Source organism: Colletotrichum truncatum (genome assembly GCF_014235925.2).
Source record: "Colletotrichum truncatum strain CMES1059 chromosome Unknown Contig_0002, whole genome shotgun sequence".
In the NCBI taxonomy this organism is placed as follows: domain Eukaryota; kingdom Fungi; phylum Ascomycota; class Sordariomycetes; order Glomerellales; family Glomerellaceae; genus Colletotrichum; species Colletotrichum truncatum.
In genome coordinates this window covers 3,869,614-3,888,168 of record NW_027222399.1, presented here as the reverse complement: position 1 = coordinate 3,888,168, position 18,555 = coordinate 3,869,614, and the positions used below count along the sequence as shown (strand labels likewise).

The following is an 18,555-nucleotide window of genomic DNA, read 5'->3' as shown; positions in this document are numbered from 1 at the left end:
CCCGCCATCGCCGGACTGTCAGAACCAGATAAACTCTTGCTGCTGAACTTGACTCTTCTTTGACGTGAAATGTTACACTAAAGTTGTTTCCAAATCTGGCAAAAAAAAAAAAAAATTAAAAAATTAAAAATTCCGAATAGTACTCGCTTTAGTACCACTCTTCACCCGCGTACTCGCCATCCAGTTTCCCCTCCTTCTCCAATCTCGCCATGGCCTCCCTGACCCTCGCGATGACTGACTCCGGATAGCCTGGGCCGATCGGCGGGCCGGGCTTGCTGGTGTCGTTCCTAAGCCAGAGGATATTCTTGGCCGCCGGGTCCGCGAGGACGGCGTTCTTGATCGTCGTGAACCCGGCCTCGTCGAACAGGGAGCCCAGGACGACGGCGCGGGGGGGCACGGTGTAGTTTCCGGTCCCGATGCTGCTAGAATCCGGGTGCGATGGAGGGGTTTTGCCGGAGAGGATGGCGGGGATGATTGCCGCTCCGGAATCGGGTGATTGAACGAAGTGGATTACTTTAGTCAAGGTTAGCCCTCTGTTTTATTATTGATCATCTGACCCTCACGTTCTCTCTCTATATCTCTTCTCACTTCCGTCTTCTCATCTGAGAGAAGAAGGTTTGAGTGAACGAACTCACCTTCAAATTCTGGCTTCAAGCCCTCAATGACGCCGCTGCCAACCTGTTCCGTCTTGCCGCATATGATGATTGGAATCGGCGTCGGATTGAGGAGGTCGCGCAGTGACGACGGCTTGTCCGTTTGCTGCGCGGCATCCTGCTTCGCCTTGTCCTGCCACTCAAACATCTTTGCGTCGTGTGTATTTGATATGCGGATGCGTTTCTGCCGTAGTAGTTGTTTATTTGGTGTTCGGGGACCCTGAGGGCAGGTGGAGAAATTGTTTTCTTTGTGGTTGTTGAAAGAGGGGAAATTCCATACCTCAATCCTGTGTCTCACGTCATCCCTTAAGTATTCACATTTTGCGCTATTGAATCCGCGTCCGTCGGTTTTGACAGTGTACGTCCGCGGCGCCGAAAGGCCGTGGAATTAGGCTGTGAGGCATTCACTATTTTGAGTGAGATTTTCCAGTTGCAATGCATGAATGGTTGAGGTTGCTATGGACAACGTCGCTTCTATCTGCTCACTAAATATGTGCCACAGCAAAACTGCAACAGGCGTCAACACAAAAAAAATATCATGCAGAAATATCTACCACGCCTTCTAAATTCCATTATGTCCTTTGAGAGAGTCGGCTCTTAAGCAACTTAGTTGCAACCCAAGCCGTTCTGGTAGAGAAAGTCCGACATCTTCCCAGTCACTTCCGCGTGGGAGTAGCTCTGTTGACGTCGGTCAGCCATGTCAACTCCAAATACTAATGGGCACGACTTACGAGAGTCAGACCGTGGCCAGCACCTGGGACAATGTATGTCTCGAATTTTCTGGTGTTCTTGAAGAACCGAGCAGACGCCGCGGGAATCGAAGGCAGTCTAGGTTGGCCTGTTGCAAGGCAGTCTCCACCGCAAAAGGGAACGTCTCGTTCTGCAAGAAACGAATTTCATTAGTCGTGCTTCCACGCGTCTCGCGGCCTTGTTAAGCGTACCTCCGGTGATAATAAGGACGGGCTTTTTGAATGTATTCGGCGTCCCTGCCTCTCCACCAATAGTAAACAGCTCCCCGACCGTGACCGGCTTGCCCGTCTGGTAAGCCGCCGTCAAGATCGCAGGGTCAAAGTCGTCCGGCGCAAAGAAGTTGACGTGTGCCCCGCCTTCATACGCGGGCGCAAAGTACCCCTTGGGATAATTACTCAAAGCGGGAACCTGGTTGGCCTGGATAAACGCGCCTCCGAGCAAAAAGTCGGCGAAGAAGGAGCCGTTCTGTGAGAAGCCGGTCAAGATGATGCCGTCCGAGACGTCAGGGTATTTTGCCGTCAGCGCATACGTGTGTGCTGACCCGAAAGAGTGCCCGACGTGCACCACTTTCTCGAACTGGTGGCCCTTCAGTCCTGGAACGGCCTTGGCGCGAACTTGGTCCGTAAGCGCTTTCAATGCGGCTACTTCTAACCAGGCCTGGATTTCATTGACTGGTTCCCCGTGCGAGGACTGCGCGATGCCGAGGCGGTCCCAGGTCAGCGTCGAGTAACCGTAGTAGTCGACCGCAGGGCCGACATAGCTGTAGTTGTAGTTGTTGGCGGGAAAATCCCAATACGTGCGGTCGAAGCCGATGCCATGGGTTAGAATTTGAAGCACGCGGCCAGGACCGGAGTCGGGCTCGCAGTAGGTTGAAGCGAGTTGATATGTGCCTCCGACTGTGGCGTACTAGGACGTGTTAGTGGTGCTTGACAGACGGGGATTTATAGTTAAAGGTAGTTTTACATCCTGCAAATGTTGAGCGGTAAAATTGCTCCCCTGTTTTGAGAGGCCTAGTAGGAAGTTGGTTGCATCTATGTTTGTTGTGGGCGTTGAGATGTTGAAGACGCCGTTCCGCGCTGAGATTTCGACCTCGATGGTGAGGTCATGGCATACTCGTGCCGCTGCCAAAGCCGCGAATGCCACTGGGAGAGTTTTTGACATTAAATTTACCATTTTGTTGTTATTAGATTATTGCTTATACGTGCAGTTACTTAGAGAAAAGGTATAATAGCTTCGTTAAGAAGATGAGAGAGGTTGTTTGAACTGGCAGAAACAGTCGGGCTTTTCCAAGATATATAGAGATTATTTTAGAGCAATATGAGTCTCAGTTTTCTTAGAGCAGAAGCGATAAAACCTCATCGTACACTTCCAGTAAGTCCCATGAATCCCGTAGTCAGCCAGCTGCACGAGCATGATGTCAGCAACGATTCGTCATGCATACACGTTGACAAGCACCCATGTTAGCATCATGGATGTCGAAACTAAAAAACCTCGCCATCAGGCAAAAAAGGCCGCCAAAAGCCTGCCGAAGCCAGCTGTGAATCCAATCACGTTCCCCTTGTTCCAGGTCTAGTTTTGTGGACTAGCCAACTGGTGTGTGAGTGAAGACAGACTGTACCCTTCTGGCGCCCATAACGTCCCAGAAGCTGCTCCCGTTGGAAAGGGAGACTTGAACAAACCATTTGACAATTGCATTGAGTCCACATCCTCTCCGCTTCCTTGACGAGGGCATGACCCCTCATGGTCAGGGTTAACTGAAAGAAGGATGGCTCGCCCGCAACATGACAAAGACGGAGAAGGCAAAAACGGAAATCCGCAAAAGCCCGCAGATCAAAATGCAGCTGCGTACCATATTGGCGGAATGCTCCCAGCGCACGAGTGCGAAGGTGAGCACGCTATTGATCGAAATGAAATCCCATGCATATTGTGTCAGCGCCTTAGCTGGTCGGATGTGCCATCTCCGGCCTCTAACAGTTTTTCAAAGTTATTTGTCAAATGAATACTGAGTCTAAAATAGATATGATGTGAAGTAAGAGATTGCGGGTGACAGGGACCGCTCGAAATACAAGCATACTTGATAGTTTTTCTTCTAAGCGTCGTAGTATTGGCAACTACCGAACCCCACCCATCCAAGGTCAAACGGTAGAAGATCGTCGAAGAACATCCGTCCGTATCAAGATATCTTATCGCTTGTCTATACTACAAAGCTGTATGATGGGGTGCTTGGGCTCGGAGAGTCCGGTATCGTCAGTAAGGTCGATCGTAGCTAAGCGGAATTGCGGGCCATTCGTGGCTCTTGAGTGAATCTGCAGTGGCCGTTTACCTACGTGTAGAAGAAAAAGAACACAGCAGTTATGCCTTGTCTCTGTTTTGTTAGCTCGCCTGTGTCAATATGTCTCATTAATCTGTTCATGCCGACGATTTCTCGTTCACTACAATTTGAGTGCTCAGTTTCACCATCTTCATCGATCTTGCTCGTCATCGATGTTGAACTCACCCTAAAAAATGCGTTATGTTAAAAAGGCGGCCACCAGAACACTATGGCGTTGAGACGAGGCAGAGTATCCTCAGTAATAACAAAGGTCGCTCGCGTGGCACCAAATCGCACCAGCAGCCTTGTGACAAATCCCTCTGTGTGCTGGAATAACTGGCAGACATTGTGCCCATGTCTTTGATACTACAGGCTGGATACTGAAGCCTTGGACAAAAATACCAGGGCAACTCTGACATATCTTTACGTACGACTCCGACTTGATCGGCATCAAGCGTAGTCAACTACTGGCATTGCTTGGCATCTCACAAACCAAGGCGGGACACTTCTCAGGAAGCGGTTGATATTTGGCTAAGTTTGATAATCTCTTTCTTGAGATTGACCCATTATCTGGAGCTTCGCTGTTTGCCTAACAGGCCATTAAGGTAAAGTAAGCCCTGCCTGTCTGCGCTCCCAGACCTGCTTTCTCTGCGTTCCCGTGACCCCAGCTGGTTGGCGTTGCCTTTTCTTCCGAGAGCTATGCAACCGACCGCCCCCCGAACCATGCTGTGTGCGTAACGCCATGCTAAAGGGATAAAAATACAACACGGAGGTATAGTTCCTCCAGCGGACACAACATGTTTTTTTGACAGCATCAAGAAATGCTGGAAATCTCCTCACGCCGACGCTCCTCACGTCTAAGTTCTCTCAAACCCTACTTGGGCTCAGACGTGTCCATCTTGTCATAAGCTGTTTGAATGGCCCTCAGTTCAATCTCGTCGCCTTCCAGGGCTGTAACCCAGTCGCGCAGCTGGATGTTCTTGCCTTTCTCCTTGTCTTCTCTCCAATTGCCAAGTCGAGCTCTACCTTCAACTGTGAGGGCATGATTGGCCGGGGGCGGTGGACCCGAAGTTGCTGCGCCACCCGGCTTTCCAGGTGTACCAAGCCTCGGTGTACTAGCACCGCTTGCACCACCCGTCATCCACGAGTAAGATTTGCCTCCCTTCTTCTTGCCGAACAGTGAACCCGTCTTGGGCATGCCTACGAACATGCTACTCGTGATGTTCTGATTCGCATGGCTACTAGCCTCTGCTTTCTTGACAGCATCGAGTTTCTTCTGTTCCTTCTTGGAGATGGCCTTCTCCGAATCTGGCGCAGAGCCACCAGGAGTCCCAGGCGCAACTGAGCCTGCGCGAGACGTTGTTGAGCCGGCTTCCGCAGTGCCGTCTTTCCGAGCATTACGTCGCCGCAGTCTTCGCTCCTCCCAATCTCGTTCAACCTTGCCTACTTCTCTGACTGTGTGGCTCATGGTATTGGTAGCCGCAATCTTCTGCACCTTGCTAGGTTGACTAGAGCTGGCATCCTCGAGGTTACCTGGAACTGCAAGTTAGTATCGAAGGCAAAGAACAGTCTACAAGGTAACCTACGTTTGTGAGGGCGAGGACTGGAGCCATCCTCGGTCCCTGTCTGCTGCGTCGCATCCTCTTGACTCTCCAAAGCACTTTTCAGGGGTGCCGCAGCTACCTGCCACTCCTCGGGGACTTCTCCATGAGATGAAGTCTGTCGGATCTTGGCAACTCTGTTAGAATCCTCTACGAGCGCCCTCAGTCGCTGCTTGGTAGCCAGTGAGAGAAGAGCCAACTGGTCTACCAGGAACGCTTCTTGGGGGATCCAGGTTCCACTAGTTGTCACCATTGTGGAGTCAGGACCAGTCTTGACACCAACTGTGACCGTTGGCTGAGGAAACTCTTCGGGCAGCCGCATCCGCCCCATAGGCTGATTGTTGTTCTTGAGTTCCAAGTTCAGCGACAGACCCTGCTCCTTGGCAAACTTCTCTGCCTTTCGGAAGACAACCGGAACTTGAAGGAAAGCGTTATTGAGCTCCATAGTCCTTGTCTGCGCCAGTCGCTTTGCGGACTCCTGCCATGCCTTTTCCGCTTGCTGCGCCACGAGCGCATTCTGCGTGTCGGTGCCTGCAGGTTGAGCCGGCTGGTTCGCAGGGCCCGCTCCATAAAAGCTCCCTTTGTTTCCTGCCGGATACGGCGGATAACCAGTTCTCTGACCGTCAGGAATATATAGTTCGGAAAGATACTGCTCTTCGGCGCGCAGATCGATGCCGGTTCCAGCAAGCGAATCTGTTACGTCATACTCGTATTCTTTCTGCGGACGATCTGGAGGTCGAGAAGGTGGTCCCATGACGCCGGGGGTAGGAGAAGGTTGCTGCATGATGGGCGTGCCTGGCGCAGTGTTACCCAGAGCCAAGGTCGCATTAGTGTACGGTAATGTAGGCGGCGCCGGCGGTTGTGGAGTCGAGACCTGAGGCGGGGGAGTAGGCCGCTGCTCAGGCAAGGCCAAGGCAGGAGTGGTGTTGCCGTTTGTGTATGGTGTAGCGTAGGTAGGTGTCGCAGGTTGTTGCTGTTGTTGCGGCTGTTGTTGCGGCTGCTGCTGTGGCTGCTGCTGCTGTTGTTGTTGATGTTGGGGAGCACTGGGATAAATCGGAGAAGCAGCAGAAGTCGCGGCGGTGGAGGGAGTGACGGGGCCACCCGGGCTTGCCGCGTATGGCGATGTTGAGTATGGTGATTCGGGTTGCGGTGTTGCGCCAGGTGAAAGCCGCGGTCGTTTGTTTGGAGGCAGCGCAAAGCCCGGCTGCGTCGCGGCGGGAGAAGGAGAAGGCTGCGGAGGGGAGAATGCCCTCTGCGGCATCTGCGGTTGAGGTTGCGCCATATTTGCAGTTATTTAAACAAAAGCCCGAGATAAAATATGGTCGAGACAAGATGTTGTTCAGAAGCCGCTCTGGTAGCTCAGCAGGCCGAACAGCCTGGCAATCCTCACGCGACTCTGCCCATCTGACGTGTCGTAGTACTTCCGGAATAGTTAATATTCAAATTCGCGTCGATCTATCGGATCTTCGAAACAGCTGGAGCTTGATTTTGGGGTCAACGGGATGTCCTGAACGGGTGGATGAAGAATGATGATGGGCGTGACGGGTTTAGTAATATGTGGAAGAAGGAGCTGTCGCCAGAAAGACCTGGAGACCGCGTAAATTTAAAGTCACGTGATACTTCAGCCTCCTTCGCTGTTTTGTAGCATGGCCCGAGCGCTTAGTCTGAGCCATGGTCGGCCGCCAGGTACCTCTGTCGCCTCCAACTTTTCACGCGACGGCTGGCTACTGCGCGTCACTCCCTTATTTTGTGTGCTCCGCAACCTTAATATCTGTCACTTTGTCGCGGGAGAAAGTCTTCAACGACAATCCATCGCACGCCCGCGACTGCTTGACCCATCGCGAATGAACTAACGTTCCAGTGAAAGCCACCAGCAGCTGGTGTGGTAACCTTCGAATTGACGGCCGGACCGCTATATCCGTCCCCCGATAATCACAATGGCCGCCAAACGGAAGGCATCGGCCATGGCGGCCACTGTTTCTGATGAGCCAGTGGACCCCTCTGATGAGCTGATGTTCTTGTGTCTCGGAGGAGGTAACGAAGTCGGTCGGTCGTGTCACATTATTCAGTACAAGGGAAAGACGGTCATGGTACGGACATATCCTATCACTGGACAGATAGAACGCTAACGCTTGCCCCGCAGCTTGATGCCGGTCAGCATCCCGCATACGATGGCCTCGCGGCACTGCCATTCTTCGACGACTTCGACCTCAGCACGGTCGACGTTCTTCTGATCAGCCAGTAAGCCCCCCCTTCCCTCTATGCTGTTGGATCACAGGGCAAGGCGGTGAACGACTTGGAACGTTACGGGATCATGCCTAGGCTCGGGACAGCGTCGGTAACGATGGTACCCTGATGGAGCCTCTTGCTACATCTCTATGCTATTTCATCTTTGTACACAGAATCAATACAAACTTCTTTTCCACCTGCCTTGCCTTGCCATCCTTGGTGTCGTGATAGCTCTTAGGAGCGCCTGTGTATACATATCTTGGTCAAGGCACTAATAGAGGATAGTTTCCACGTCGACCATGCGGCATCATTACCATATGTCTTGTCAAAGACCAACTTTAGAGGACGTGTTTTCATGACCCATCCTACCAAGGCCATCTACAAGTGGCTCATCCAGGACAGTATCCGTATTGGAAACACTTCCTCCAACCCGACCTCACAGCCAGTGTACACAGAGGCAGACCATCTCAACACATTTCCCCAGATCGAGGCTATCGACTATCACACGACACACACCATATCCTCTATTCGAATTACCCCTTATCCAGCCGGCCATGTGCTCGGCGCTGCCATGTTTCTGATCGAGATTGCTGGTCTCAAGATTTTCTTCACAGGAGACTACTCCCGTGAACAGGACAGACACTTGGTCTCTGCGGAAGTTCCGAAGGGCGTCAAGATTGACGTTCTCATCACAGAATCTACCTATGGTATCGCCTCCCACGTTCCTCGCCTTGAACGAGAACAGGCCCTCATGAAATCAATCACGGGAATTCTTAACCGTGGGGGTCGCGTGCTGATGCCCGCCTTTGCCCTCGGTCGTGCCCAGGAAATTCTTCTCATTCTCGACGAGTACTGGGGCAAGCATCCAGAGTACCAAAAGTACCCTATCTACTACGCCAGTAATTTGGCCCGAAAATGTATGGTTGTCTACCAGACGTACGTGGGTGCTATGAACGACAACATCAAGCGCCTCTTCCGCGAGCGTATGGCGGAAGCCGAGGCATCCGGCGATGGCTCCGGAAAGGGAGGACCATGGGACTTCAAGTACATCCGCTCTCTCAAGAACCTTGACCGCTTCGACGACGTGGGCGGCTGCGTCATGCTCGCTAGTCCAGGTATGTTGCAGAACGGTGTCAGCCGTGAACTGTTGGAGCGGTGGGCGCCCAACGAGAAGAACGGAGTCATCATTACCGGTTACAGCGTCGAGGGTACAATGGCGAAACAAATCATGCAGGAGCCCGATCAAATCCAGGCCGTCATGAGCAGAACTACGGCTGGTGCTCGTCGTGCTCCTGGCGGAGAAAGTGAAAAGGTCTTCCTCCCGCGCCGGTGCAGTGTGGCAGAGTACTCGTTCGCCGCGCACGTCGACGGCACTGAGAATCGTGAGTTCATCGAAGAAGTCGCGGCCCCGGTTGTGATTCTCGTCCATGGCGAGCAGCACAATATGATGCGTCTCAAATCCAAACTCCTCTCCCTCAACGCCGGCAAGACGACAAAGGTCAAAGTATTTAGCCCCAAAAACTGCGAAGAGCTCCGCATCCCCTTCAAGCAGGACAAGACGGCCAAGGTCGTTGGAAAGCTTGCTACTATTCCTCCGCCTACCTCTTTAACCCCTGCCACCCCACAAAACCAACAGCTCGTCACGGGTGTCCTCGTCCAGAACGACTTCAAGTTGTCCCTCATGGCGCCCGAGGACCTTCGCGAGTATGCGGGTCTTAATACCACAACCATCACCTGCAAGCAGCGCCTCCGTCTTACGGCCGCTGGTATCGATCTCGTCCGCTGGGGTTTGGAAGGTGTGTTTGGAAGCGTGGAAGAATTGCCTGAGATGCGCAAGGGCCACCCAGCACACAAAGACTCAGTCACCAACGGTGAAAGTAACGACACCGAGATGGAAGACGGCGAGCTACAGAAGGAAGAGGCTGACGAGGAGGTCGCCCACTTAATCGCGGCGTACCTCGTAATGGGCTGCGTTGCGGTGCGGTACCGTAGCGATGGCGAGGTGGAGCTGGAGTGGGAGGGTAACATGCTCAACGACGGCATCGCCGACGCCGTTATGGCGTGTCTCTTTTCTATCGAAAGCAGTCCCGCAGCAGTCAAACGTAAGTCTCGATTATCTCTTTGCTCTTGGTAATAACATCACTGACTTACCTTGTAGGCTCCGGAAACTCGCACTCACACTCACATAGCCCCCCTCCATTGCCCAAGAACCCTCACGCAAATGTTTCGCCCGCAGACCGTCTCGAACGGTTCCTCATGTTCCTCGAGGCCCAGTTCGGTGCGGACAACGTCAATCCCGTCGCTGAGCCGCGCCTCCCTCCCTTGCCCGAGGACGGAGACGCCAACTCCCAATCTAAAGCGATCAAGACGGAAGGCGGAGACGACCAATCAATGGACGTCTCCCAAGAGGGTGACCAGGCGGAACGGGAGAAGATGCTGGAGGCGCGACGCAATGCTGAGATTGAGCGGTTGCACAAGATTGGCATTCCTGTGCCTGGTGTGCGTGTTAAGGTGGACAAGATGGAAGCCGTGGTTTGGCTTGAGGACCTAGAGGTTGAGTGCAGCCACAAGGCGTTCGCAGACCGTGTGCGACGCGTATGTGAGCATGCCGCTGAGGTGACAGCTCCTCTATGGGGATAAGATAAAGGTTTTTTTCTACAGGGATGTGGTTCTCCTCACAAAAGCGTTCTCGTTGGTCGTGTAATATAGTCACAAGTCTACGATGGCACCTGAAGCTTAGATACGCTAAATGCTCTAGTGCATTGAGCTATGATACAGTGGGACTAAGGTTACAATGAAAAATCAAAATGCAATATAGCGAACCTCACAGAACTTAGACCGGTAGGAGTTAACCTAGGTACTCCTTCAGCTCCTCGGTCTCTTCTAACAAAGTGTTGAACGAAAAGGGGGCGAACGGCCAGCCGGCAAACTCGGCGAACTTGGAGAAGGATTCGACCCAGGCCAATCTGAGAGAGTGCAACATGGCACTGGTACCCTCCATGAGGACCAGAATGGCGATAGCTGTAGGCCATGTTAGTAGAAGCGCATAAGAGAACAGATGGAGCAGCTTACTGAGGAAGAACCATAAGTAGAACCCAATGACGGTAGCAATGACACCAATGACACCAGTCATGGAGATAACGTTGTTGAGCGTCATGTTCCAGAGAACAACACTGAGTTGCTGATGAGCAAGCGACAAGGCCCAAAGACGGAGGTAGGAAGCTGTATGGGAAACACAGTTCAAGCAGAATTCTAGTTGTAGGGTTAGTATTATTTGCTGGACAGCCTAGGGCGAAGATCTTACCAATAGTGTGAATGACTTGGTGAATCATGACTTCGCTGAACTCAAACTCCTCGTGCCCTTCATCTCCATGTAGATCCTGCGTAATCATTGCTACGCCCTCACCGTCCGACTCGAAGCTGGGGCGGCCGTTGAGTGGCTGTGCCTCATCATCGTCATCGCCATCAAGAGCACTAACGCGAGAACTCTCGCCAATACCCCTATAACCCTTGGCACGAGCGTGATTGTGCTCCCAGCGAAGCCAGAAAGGTTTCAAGAACAGAAGAACCGGAACTTGAGCGAAAGCAAGGAGCAAAAGAATGACTTGAATAGTTCCCTGTCCGTTGTACAACTTCTCAGGGGTAGAACCGGGTGACAAGAACATGTAGATCAACATGTTCAACAATCCGGGAGGGGCCTCCTTGACCGATGGGTCGTACCAGTTGACGCTCCACTTGTAGATAATGCAAAGCACTAGGTAGCCGAAAATAGACTGGAAGAAGATCATGCCGGGAACGAAGTTTCCCCAGATGTCGACCCTCTTCTTGAAGTGCTTGGCGTTGACATAGGAGAAGATCAATGAGTAAGTCATATGGGCCCAACCCAGAACGATACTCATCTTCATCTTGTAACTGTTGCTGAAAAGAAGGTCGTTGTCAGTTCCATGCCATCTCCAGTCGAGACCAAAAGGGTAGCGGTAGCCCTTGTCGTTGAGCTTGCCGACAAGCGTTCTGGCATCCTTGTAATCGTTGCCGACATCCCACTCCCAGGCACTGTCGAACAAGGTCATGGACTTGGAGAAGATATCATTGTAGATGAGACCGGTAAAGATAGAGAAAAGACCCATGACAAGGGCAATGTATCTTCCATAGAACATCATTGCGAACAGCTCGAAGGTAACCTTCTTCAGAGGCTTCTCCCAGTAGATCATGGCGACGGCGGCAAGCGTCATGATAATGGCGTGTCCCAAGTCACCAAACATGACCGCAAAGAGGAATGGGAAGGTAACGATGACTGGAAGAGCCGGGTTAACTTCCTGATAGGTGGGCGTACCGTAGGCGTTAACAATAGTCTGGAAGGCCTCGGTAAACTTGTTGGTCTTGATGTAAGTCGGAGGAGTCTTGTTGGTTCGAATCTCGTTGATAATGGAAGGAACAGACAAGCCTGCACGGTTGGTAACATCTTGCAGTGTCGATCGAATTCTCGGCAGATCGTTGGTCGGACACCAACCCTCAGCAATGAGTGTGCGACGAGCGCGGTCGTACGAGAAGAGATTGAGTGTGTTATAAACAGCCTTCTCCTTCGTAACTAGGACCATCCAAGCGGACAGAGCCTGGGAAATCTGAGTGAGCTCAGCGTTCAGGGTCTGCTGTGTGTTGCGCAGGACGTTCTGGACATCATTGAGGCGGGCGTTGACCTCGTGGATCTGGTCACGACGGAGATCGCTGTTCTCATCGACGTTGTAGACCTCGGCACCCATAGACTCAGAAATCCTGCGAATCTTGGCCAGAATCTCCTTGCCGTGGGCAAAGATGACAAAGACGTTTTTGTGAATCTCCTCGTTGTTGGTGGGATCAACAAGCGGCTCGGGAATCTCAGACTGGTTCATGTACAAGTTTCCACGCAGTGTCCTCCAGAGAATGCGCTCAAATGAGGCGACGCGGTCGCGGTTGATCACGCCGGCGACAAAGCCAATGTTCATGCCGGAGAACGAGCGATCAACATCGGGGGCCGAGTTGTGCTGTTCAACGTCCTGCAAGAGGGGGGCATCGTCGTTGTCGGTAGACGCACGGATTTCCTCAACGTTGCCGTGGGCCCTGTCAAAGAAGCCACCAGCCTCGCGAAGAACCCAACGCCATTCAGTGAGCTCAACTTCGCGTCTTTTTAAGGTCTCGTAACTGTCGTTGAGTTGGAAGACGCGCTGCTCCAGGCTCTGGCTGCGCTCAGCAAGCTCGTCAATCTCCGAAGTGGAGGGATTAGCGAGTCTCTCCGCGTCGACATCGAACTTTCGGAGAGGAATTCCGGCCTTCTCCATTTGAGTGTAGAAAAATCCTGATGGCAAATGTTAGCCCAACCTTCTGTTTCGTATTCGTTGGTACCGCGCGCGGCTAAAATTGATGACGTACGCAGCTGGCGTTCGACATTGTCGAGCCTTCGAATCTCCTGAGTAAAGGTACGTTGAAAAGCGCTGACTTCGCCATTGAGCTGCATCCGAATGTGATGATTAGCTTTGATGGCCACATTAAAATCGAGATGGCAGGGGATTTTGACGGCATACATCTCGGAACTGGAGGAGACCAAGCTCTCCAAGTGCTGTGACAACCTCGCGACCTATTTCATTGGATATGTACAACTGCACCATACTCATGTTCGCAGAGCGAAACATGGTATCCTGTGCCGGAGCCATCTTGATGTGTGGCGGGAGCTCCGAAGCCGTACGTGGGTGGTGATGTCCAAGCTTGACGATTCCGTGAACTAAACACAGAGCTGCCAAGTTGATGTCGTTGCCTCCAAGAAGGGGCTGAGTCGGTGTTGCGGGTAAGGTATTAATCCGATGATCCCAGGTCCGTGTGGCGCGACCTGTAAGTGGGTCGTGGCGGTGCACCGTTCCAAAGACATATTTTTGGCGCGTTCTATCCACACGCAAATTCTTTCCAATCCTTCCTTCAACATCAACGCACAAGCGCAACCACAAGCTTTTCCCTCTGCTACGAACTGCTTTGCAGCAGGACTTCTTATTTTGAAGTCACTCTGCGGTAGATTGTTTCTTGGAATGGATCTATGCATTTCAACTGTAACTGCTAGCACTGTCAGCAGCAATGGCCAAAGGGTCACGATCTTCAGTATATCGGCTCTACTAACATCTAGCATTGAGTATGTAGTGATGGCGCTTTCGAAGCTTTGTTGGCGGTCCGCAAGGACATCAATGGTCATTCAAAGTCAATATGACGCCTAGAGCAAACCCCAAATACCCTGCCAAGGGTTATTCTCCGTCGTGTTACAAAGTCTTAGCGTTTGCCATTAAGAACTTTGCGTCAAATTTCAAAGAGATACATCCCATGACCGTAATGAGTTTGGTTTTAAAGAAGTTTTACTTTATTTTGTTTAGAGCTGTTTATGAATTACTTCTGCCTACTCGATCAAAGCGAGGCATGCGAGAATCCGTTAAAGTTCCTTCTTTTCCTTCTCCGTTGAAGCAGGAGCCTCAGGCTTAGTTCTAGCTGCTCCCGCAGACACCTTAGCCTTTGTCTTGCTCTGTTGGGCCTTCAGCACAAGTCCAAAGACCGAGGTGATGAGTTCAGTGACGAGGGTGACCATGCCGTTGCATGCGAGCTGCCAGGACACAATGCTGACGCTGCCCATCGGTGCTTTGGGGAAGGACATGAGCCATTCCGCGTAGTATGGGAACCATCCGTATGGGAGCCAGAACATAGGCTCCTTGGAGTACCAGAATGGCAGGCCGTATTGAGGAACCTTGGTGACGAGAAGTCGGAAGCCCGTCAGGTAGGTGTCGAACTTAGATCTCGCTGCCTCTTGGGATTTCTCTGTAGCAATATTGGCGTCAGCATCTCTCCGTATCACACATTGGGTATCTTGACAAGGGCCACGCACTGCTCTTCTCAAGCTCGTCCAGCAGTTTGTCATGGGTGCGACGCAGCTTCGCCCACTTGGCAAACTCGTCTTGGCTGCTTGTCGCATTCAGCTGTTTCCGCGCTTTCAGGAATTCGGCCTGTAATTGCCGGTGCTGCTTCGCTGCGTTGGAGGTCGAAACAGGGAGGTAGTTGAGCAACGTCCAGAGCTACTAGGTCGTTAGTCATACGCGATACATCTGTGACCAGTGCAGTCCGTTAAAAGGAAGAGTAGGGAAATATGGGGGGGAACGCACCAAATTGTTGATGGTGGCAGCTCCGATGGTGTTGATCATATGGGAGAACACCTCCAGGACGAAGATGACGACAAGTAGAGAGGGCATTTTGTCGGTGGGCGCCCTTGGAAGTCGGAATTTCGTAAGTTGTCGGTGCTTATCGGCGCATGCTGCGCTGTGTGATGGCTTGGGCGAGGCTGGGCGGTTTGTCGTGCAAACGGTGTGTGACAACTCCGATAGAAACCCTCTATCGGGAGGAAAACGTGGTCCCTATGTCATAGCCCCGCGAATTGCATCTTTAGCGGGGACCCGAGCCACGGAACGCCTCACCCACAAAATGAGCCAATCATCTTTACCTCTGTTCTCGACATCTCCCAACGGCCTCAACGTTGGATCAGCATAAACATAATTCGTGGCTCAACTGCACCTCCACAGTGCTGTCATTTGAGTGTTGCTGTTATCCTTCGTTGGGTGATTCTCAGGCATGCCTTAAATCAAAACCGCTGTCTATCAACCAACACTTCTGCAATGTCGAGAGCACTAGACAAGCATGTTATTGCGGCCTTGAAGCAAGGTGACCATGAGAAGATCTTCGATGATATAGCCGGGCTATTTGAAAAGCGAAGGGATGAGTACCTTCTCGAGATCGAGATACTAGGTCGCAGCCACCCTCTCGGGCCGGACGAAACGTTTCTGCGAGACGGTAATGCAGTTGCCGTTCACAAGCTCCGCCTCGTCCAGGCTTTTCTCGTCGCCCGTCAAATTCTTCAGAAACACCTCACTGACGGTTCCATGCAGGCCGACAAGTTGCGCTCAGCTACGAGTGTTCTACTCCTCATGGACCCTGAGCATCTCACAGCCGCCAACACGAGGAAACGCCTTCTCCGGAAAGAGCTATCTTCAGAAGGCGACGTGGCATCGGCATTGACACAAGAGAAGTGGTTCGTCGACAGCCTGCTCACTAGTCGACTTCATCGGCACACGAAGTCGCCGACGTTGTGGAGCCATCGGCGCTGGCTGTTACAGCAATTTCGCGAAGCTGGGCTCGCTGTCGCGGTCCAACAAGATGTCGAGGCAATCGTCATGATAGCTGGGGAGAGACACCCACGCAACTACTACGCATGGACTCACGCGCGGTGGTTGGCGAAGGCTTTCCTGACTCCTTCCGAACATGATGGGCTGGTGTCACTCATTCATAGTGTGAAGAAGTGGGCATTCAGACATCACATCGACATCTCCGGATGGTCATTTCTTGCTCATCTCTTGGAGGAAACCCAACGCAAGAATAATGACGAAACATTTTTGTCAGTGTTTAAGGAAACATTGGAGCTGGTCGAGTCTTTGCAATGGACGAACGAGTCAGTGTGGTGGTTCCTGCGCACCGTAGGCTCCAGCACTGCATTGGGGCTAGCTGGGCGAGAAGAGTTGATCAAAGTTGAAGAGAAGCTAGAGGCCATAACTGCTGAAGGCTCTATGGAGCTCAACGTGTTACGATCGGCACGGAAATGGAGCGATGTATACGGTTCGCAGGGTCACGTAGATGTCCCTTGCGCATCAGGACAAGCCTGTGGGTGAGATAGAAGCTTAAAAAAAAAAAAAAAAATCTTGAGTGCGCGGTTGGCGCTCGTGTTATTGCCTTCCGAATTGGTAGGCTATCACAAGGACCCTAGGGCTTGCTTGGCTTCATTTGCTTAATGTTGTTCTGGGTTAAGCCCTGGACCTGGTCCCATTAAAAATGGCCGCCAGATCAGAAAATTAGCAGAATACGAGAGCAAATGACTACGAAGAAAATGTTACTAGGTGCTGTGAATTAGAGGGTTTTCGCATACGTTCATAATTGCGATACGGAATGTAACGAATGTTGGCGACCTGACTGCACTTTATGTAGCAGTGCTTGTCTCCCTTTCATTGGTGCATTCGTCGTGCGCGCAAGTCTAGGTTCGGCAACCGGCTAGTTGGGGTTCAGCGAGGAGAGGCTGAAACTTTTGGCAGCCATGGCCCCTGTCCATCACGGCCCAATTAAGCCTTGTTCGTCCCTCCATGCCCCCATGGGAGCTCATTAGTCGGTGATATGATCGGGATCTGCAAACAGGTGGGTGGAAGTGATGTTCATTTTATGGAACTACGAGAAGCAATGGCGAAAGTGGCTAGGCATTCACGCCCTCTGTCACCAGAAATGTATAAACAACAAGAGATATAGCAAGTAGGCAAAGTTACTACAACCGCCTAGATGAACGGTCTTTCCGGCATCTTGCCAAGGCCTAAAGCTTACGGAAGGCGTTGGCTTGGCGGGCACCAGCCGGCGATGGATCGGCTAGTTTTGGAGAGCATCATGGCTGGGTTAGGAGGTTGTGTTGAAATGTTGGGACCAGACAGAGCATTATCAATGTCCAGAGAGCCTCAGGCTGCTAGGCCTTCCTTGAGATGAGGATGGGGTTCTTTGATGATGACCAGCTAGTAGTTGTAAGATTGACGAGGGAGGATCTTTGGCGCAAAGGGAAAAGGCTGGCAGCCGGGTAATTAGCAAAGAGAGTAGGGCTCAGGTGACTCGCGGCAAATTGGCGTCTGGGGTGTCTACGGCATAAGGCGGTCGAGTCTGACGATTTTCAGCATCAACCGCCTGTATCTCCTCAATGGCGCCTCGATTGCTCGATTGAGGCTAGGCGATGGCCTGCCTAACCCCGGATACAGGCACTTCAATAGCATGTCAATGCATGTTGCTTCCATCAGGGACTCCCCAGAAGTCAGCAAGCGAAAATGGAATTTGAGTTGCGAAAGGTGATAGATGATGGGAGAAGGGCCGAGGAAGCGAGTCTAGGCGACCAGGGCGAGGGATAGGGAAGATTACATTGTCGGTGGATGGCAAAGGATGGCTCCAGGCACAACTCCAGCCATGGGGCACTGGGCAGTTGACGACTCGACAAAGGAGAGCATTATTTCCCGAGTATCCATCTAGGTACAAGGGACTGTGAGCACGAGCCAGCAACAGCCCCCAACGCCCATCAGCTTGTTTGATTGTTTGGTTGACGTGATTGTCAGAGAGTGTCGGTGCGAGTCGATGACAAGTGCGTCTTCTCGAATGGAAGATTGGGCTTGAGAAAGCGCTCGCGATTGCAAGCAGTTGTCACGGATTTCAGGACTAAGAGGGTTCCGACGCGGCTTTGCTGTCAAGCTCCCTCACATACGGATGCCGCGGACGGGGCTAAGTCAAGAGACATTGTTGCGCAGAAGTGTTTAATGTCGAGGTCAATGGGCGAAGGCCCGAACAAGCCATGGTCCGTTCTGGTTGCATGGGGTTGGCCTGGAGAAAGGCTGCAGATGGAGGGCTTCCCTAGCTTGGCCTGAAGACGATGGCCCGAAGCAGCAACGGGGCACATTGAGAGTGGAGACTCTTTAGGAACCCCCCTTGTTTTCCTAGCGCCAAAGCAGGCAAGACGGTCAATTCGGTGGCTGCGGCTAGCAGTGGAATTGGCTTGGTCGTTCGTCTCTCGTTCGTATCCCGCCCACGTTAACGGTCGATTTGACGCAAGACTGAGGCGCCAGAGGCATTTTAACCACGAGGCCCTAATCTGCGGAGGTGAGGAAGTGAACGACGAACCAGGCTGGCCACTGGCTCTTTAGTGTTTGACCTGGTTTATCGGGAACCGAGGTTGAGGTCCACAGGAAAGGAGGTGAGACATGAAGTCCCAAGTAGATGCAAACGCAGCCACACGCGGAAGGAAGGGAAAAAAAAAAAAATAGAGGCGGCGATGAAGGCACTCTACGGGTTTGACTGGCGGGATGATTAAGGGCCGAAAAGCTTGAGGTCAGTTGGAACAAAAAGATGAGCGGTTGCCCCTGAAGGCCACTTCCCGAAAGAGAAAAGA

General features: G+C 52.1%; 7 protein-coding genes across 7 annotated transcripts; 2 read left to right on the top strand and 5 right to left on the bottom strand.

Moving 5' to 3' along the window:
• Window positions 1–148: 148 nt before the first annotated feature.
• Window positions 149–801, bottom strand: CTRU02_203997 (uncharacterized protein; the record flags this gene model as incomplete). Its single annotated transcript, XM_036731826.1, has 2 exons — window positions 149–513; window positions 636–801. 2 exons carry the CDS (start codon window positions 799–801, stop codon window positions 149–151), a joined length of 531 nt encoding a protein of 176 aa, XP_036576386.1.
• A 458-nt stretch (window positions 802–1,259) lies between these two features.
• Window positions 1,260–2,576, bottom strand: CTRU02_203996 (uncharacterized protein; the record flags this gene model as incomplete). The annotated part of the gene is made up of 4 exons (XM_070204302.1): window positions 1,260–1,331; window positions 1,385–1,533; window positions 1,568–2,309; window positions 2,367–2,576. The coding sequence occupies 4 exons, from the start codon at window positions 2,574–2,576 to the stop codon at window positions 1,260–1,262; spliced, it is 1,173 nt and encodes a 390-aa protein (XP_070062065.1).
• Window positions 2,577–4,588: 2,012 nt separating this feature from the next.
• CTRU02_203995 (uncharacterized protein) lies at window positions 4,589–6,597 on the bottom strand (the record flags this gene model as incomplete). Its single annotated transcript, XM_036731824.1, has 2 exons — window positions 4,589–5,247; window positions 5,301–6,597. 2 exons carry the CDS (start codon window positions 6,595–6,597, stop codon window positions 4,589–4,591), a joined length of 1,956 nt encoding a protein of 651 aa, XP_036576384.1.
• A 655-nt stretch (window positions 6,598–7,252) lies between these two features.
• CTRU02_203994 (cleavage and polyadenylation specifity 73 kda) lies at window positions 7,253–10,184 on the top strand (the record flags this gene model as incomplete). The annotated part of the gene is made up of 4 exons (XM_036731823.1): window positions 7,253–7,405; window positions 7,459–7,556; window positions 7,830–9,646; window positions 9,703–10,184. The coding sequence occupies 4 exons, from the start codon at window positions 7,253–7,255 to the stop codon at window positions 10,182–10,184; spliced, it is 2,550 nt and encodes an 849-aa protein (XP_036576383.1).
• A 208-nt stretch (window positions 10,185–10,392) lies between these two features.
• CTRU02_203993 (vacuolar ATP synthase 98 kda subunit) lies at window positions 10,393–13,231 on the bottom strand (the record flags this gene model as incomplete). Its single annotated transcript, XM_036731822.1, has 5 exons — window positions 10,393–10,565; window positions 10,617–10,796; window positions 10,849–12,876; window positions 12,951–13,029; window positions 13,103–13,231. 5 exons carry the CDS (start codon window positions 13,229–13,231, stop codon window positions 10,393–10,395), a joined length of 2,589 nt encoding a protein of 862 aa, XP_036576382.1.
• A 758-nt stretch (window positions 13,232–13,989) lies between these two features.
• Window positions 13,990–14,896, bottom strand: CTRU02_203992 (chd5 domain protein; the record flags this gene model as incomplete). Its single annotated transcript, XM_036731821.2, has 3 exons — window positions 13,990–14,369; window positions 14,437–14,623; window positions 14,711–14,896. Coding segments are annotated over 3 exons (753 nt in total), but the record flags the coding sequence as incomplete, so codon positions are not given.
• Window positions 14,897–15,217: 321 nt separating this feature from the next.
• Window positions 15,218–16,264, top strand: CTRU02_203991 (uncharacterized protein; the record flags this gene model as incomplete). Its single annotated transcript, XM_036731820.1, has 1 exon — window positions 15,218–16,264. One exon carries the CDS (start codon window positions 15,218–15,220, stop codon window positions 16,262–16,264), a length of 1,047 nt encoding a protein of 348 aa, XP_036576380.1.
• Window positions 16,265–18,555: the final 2,291 nt, after the last annotated feature.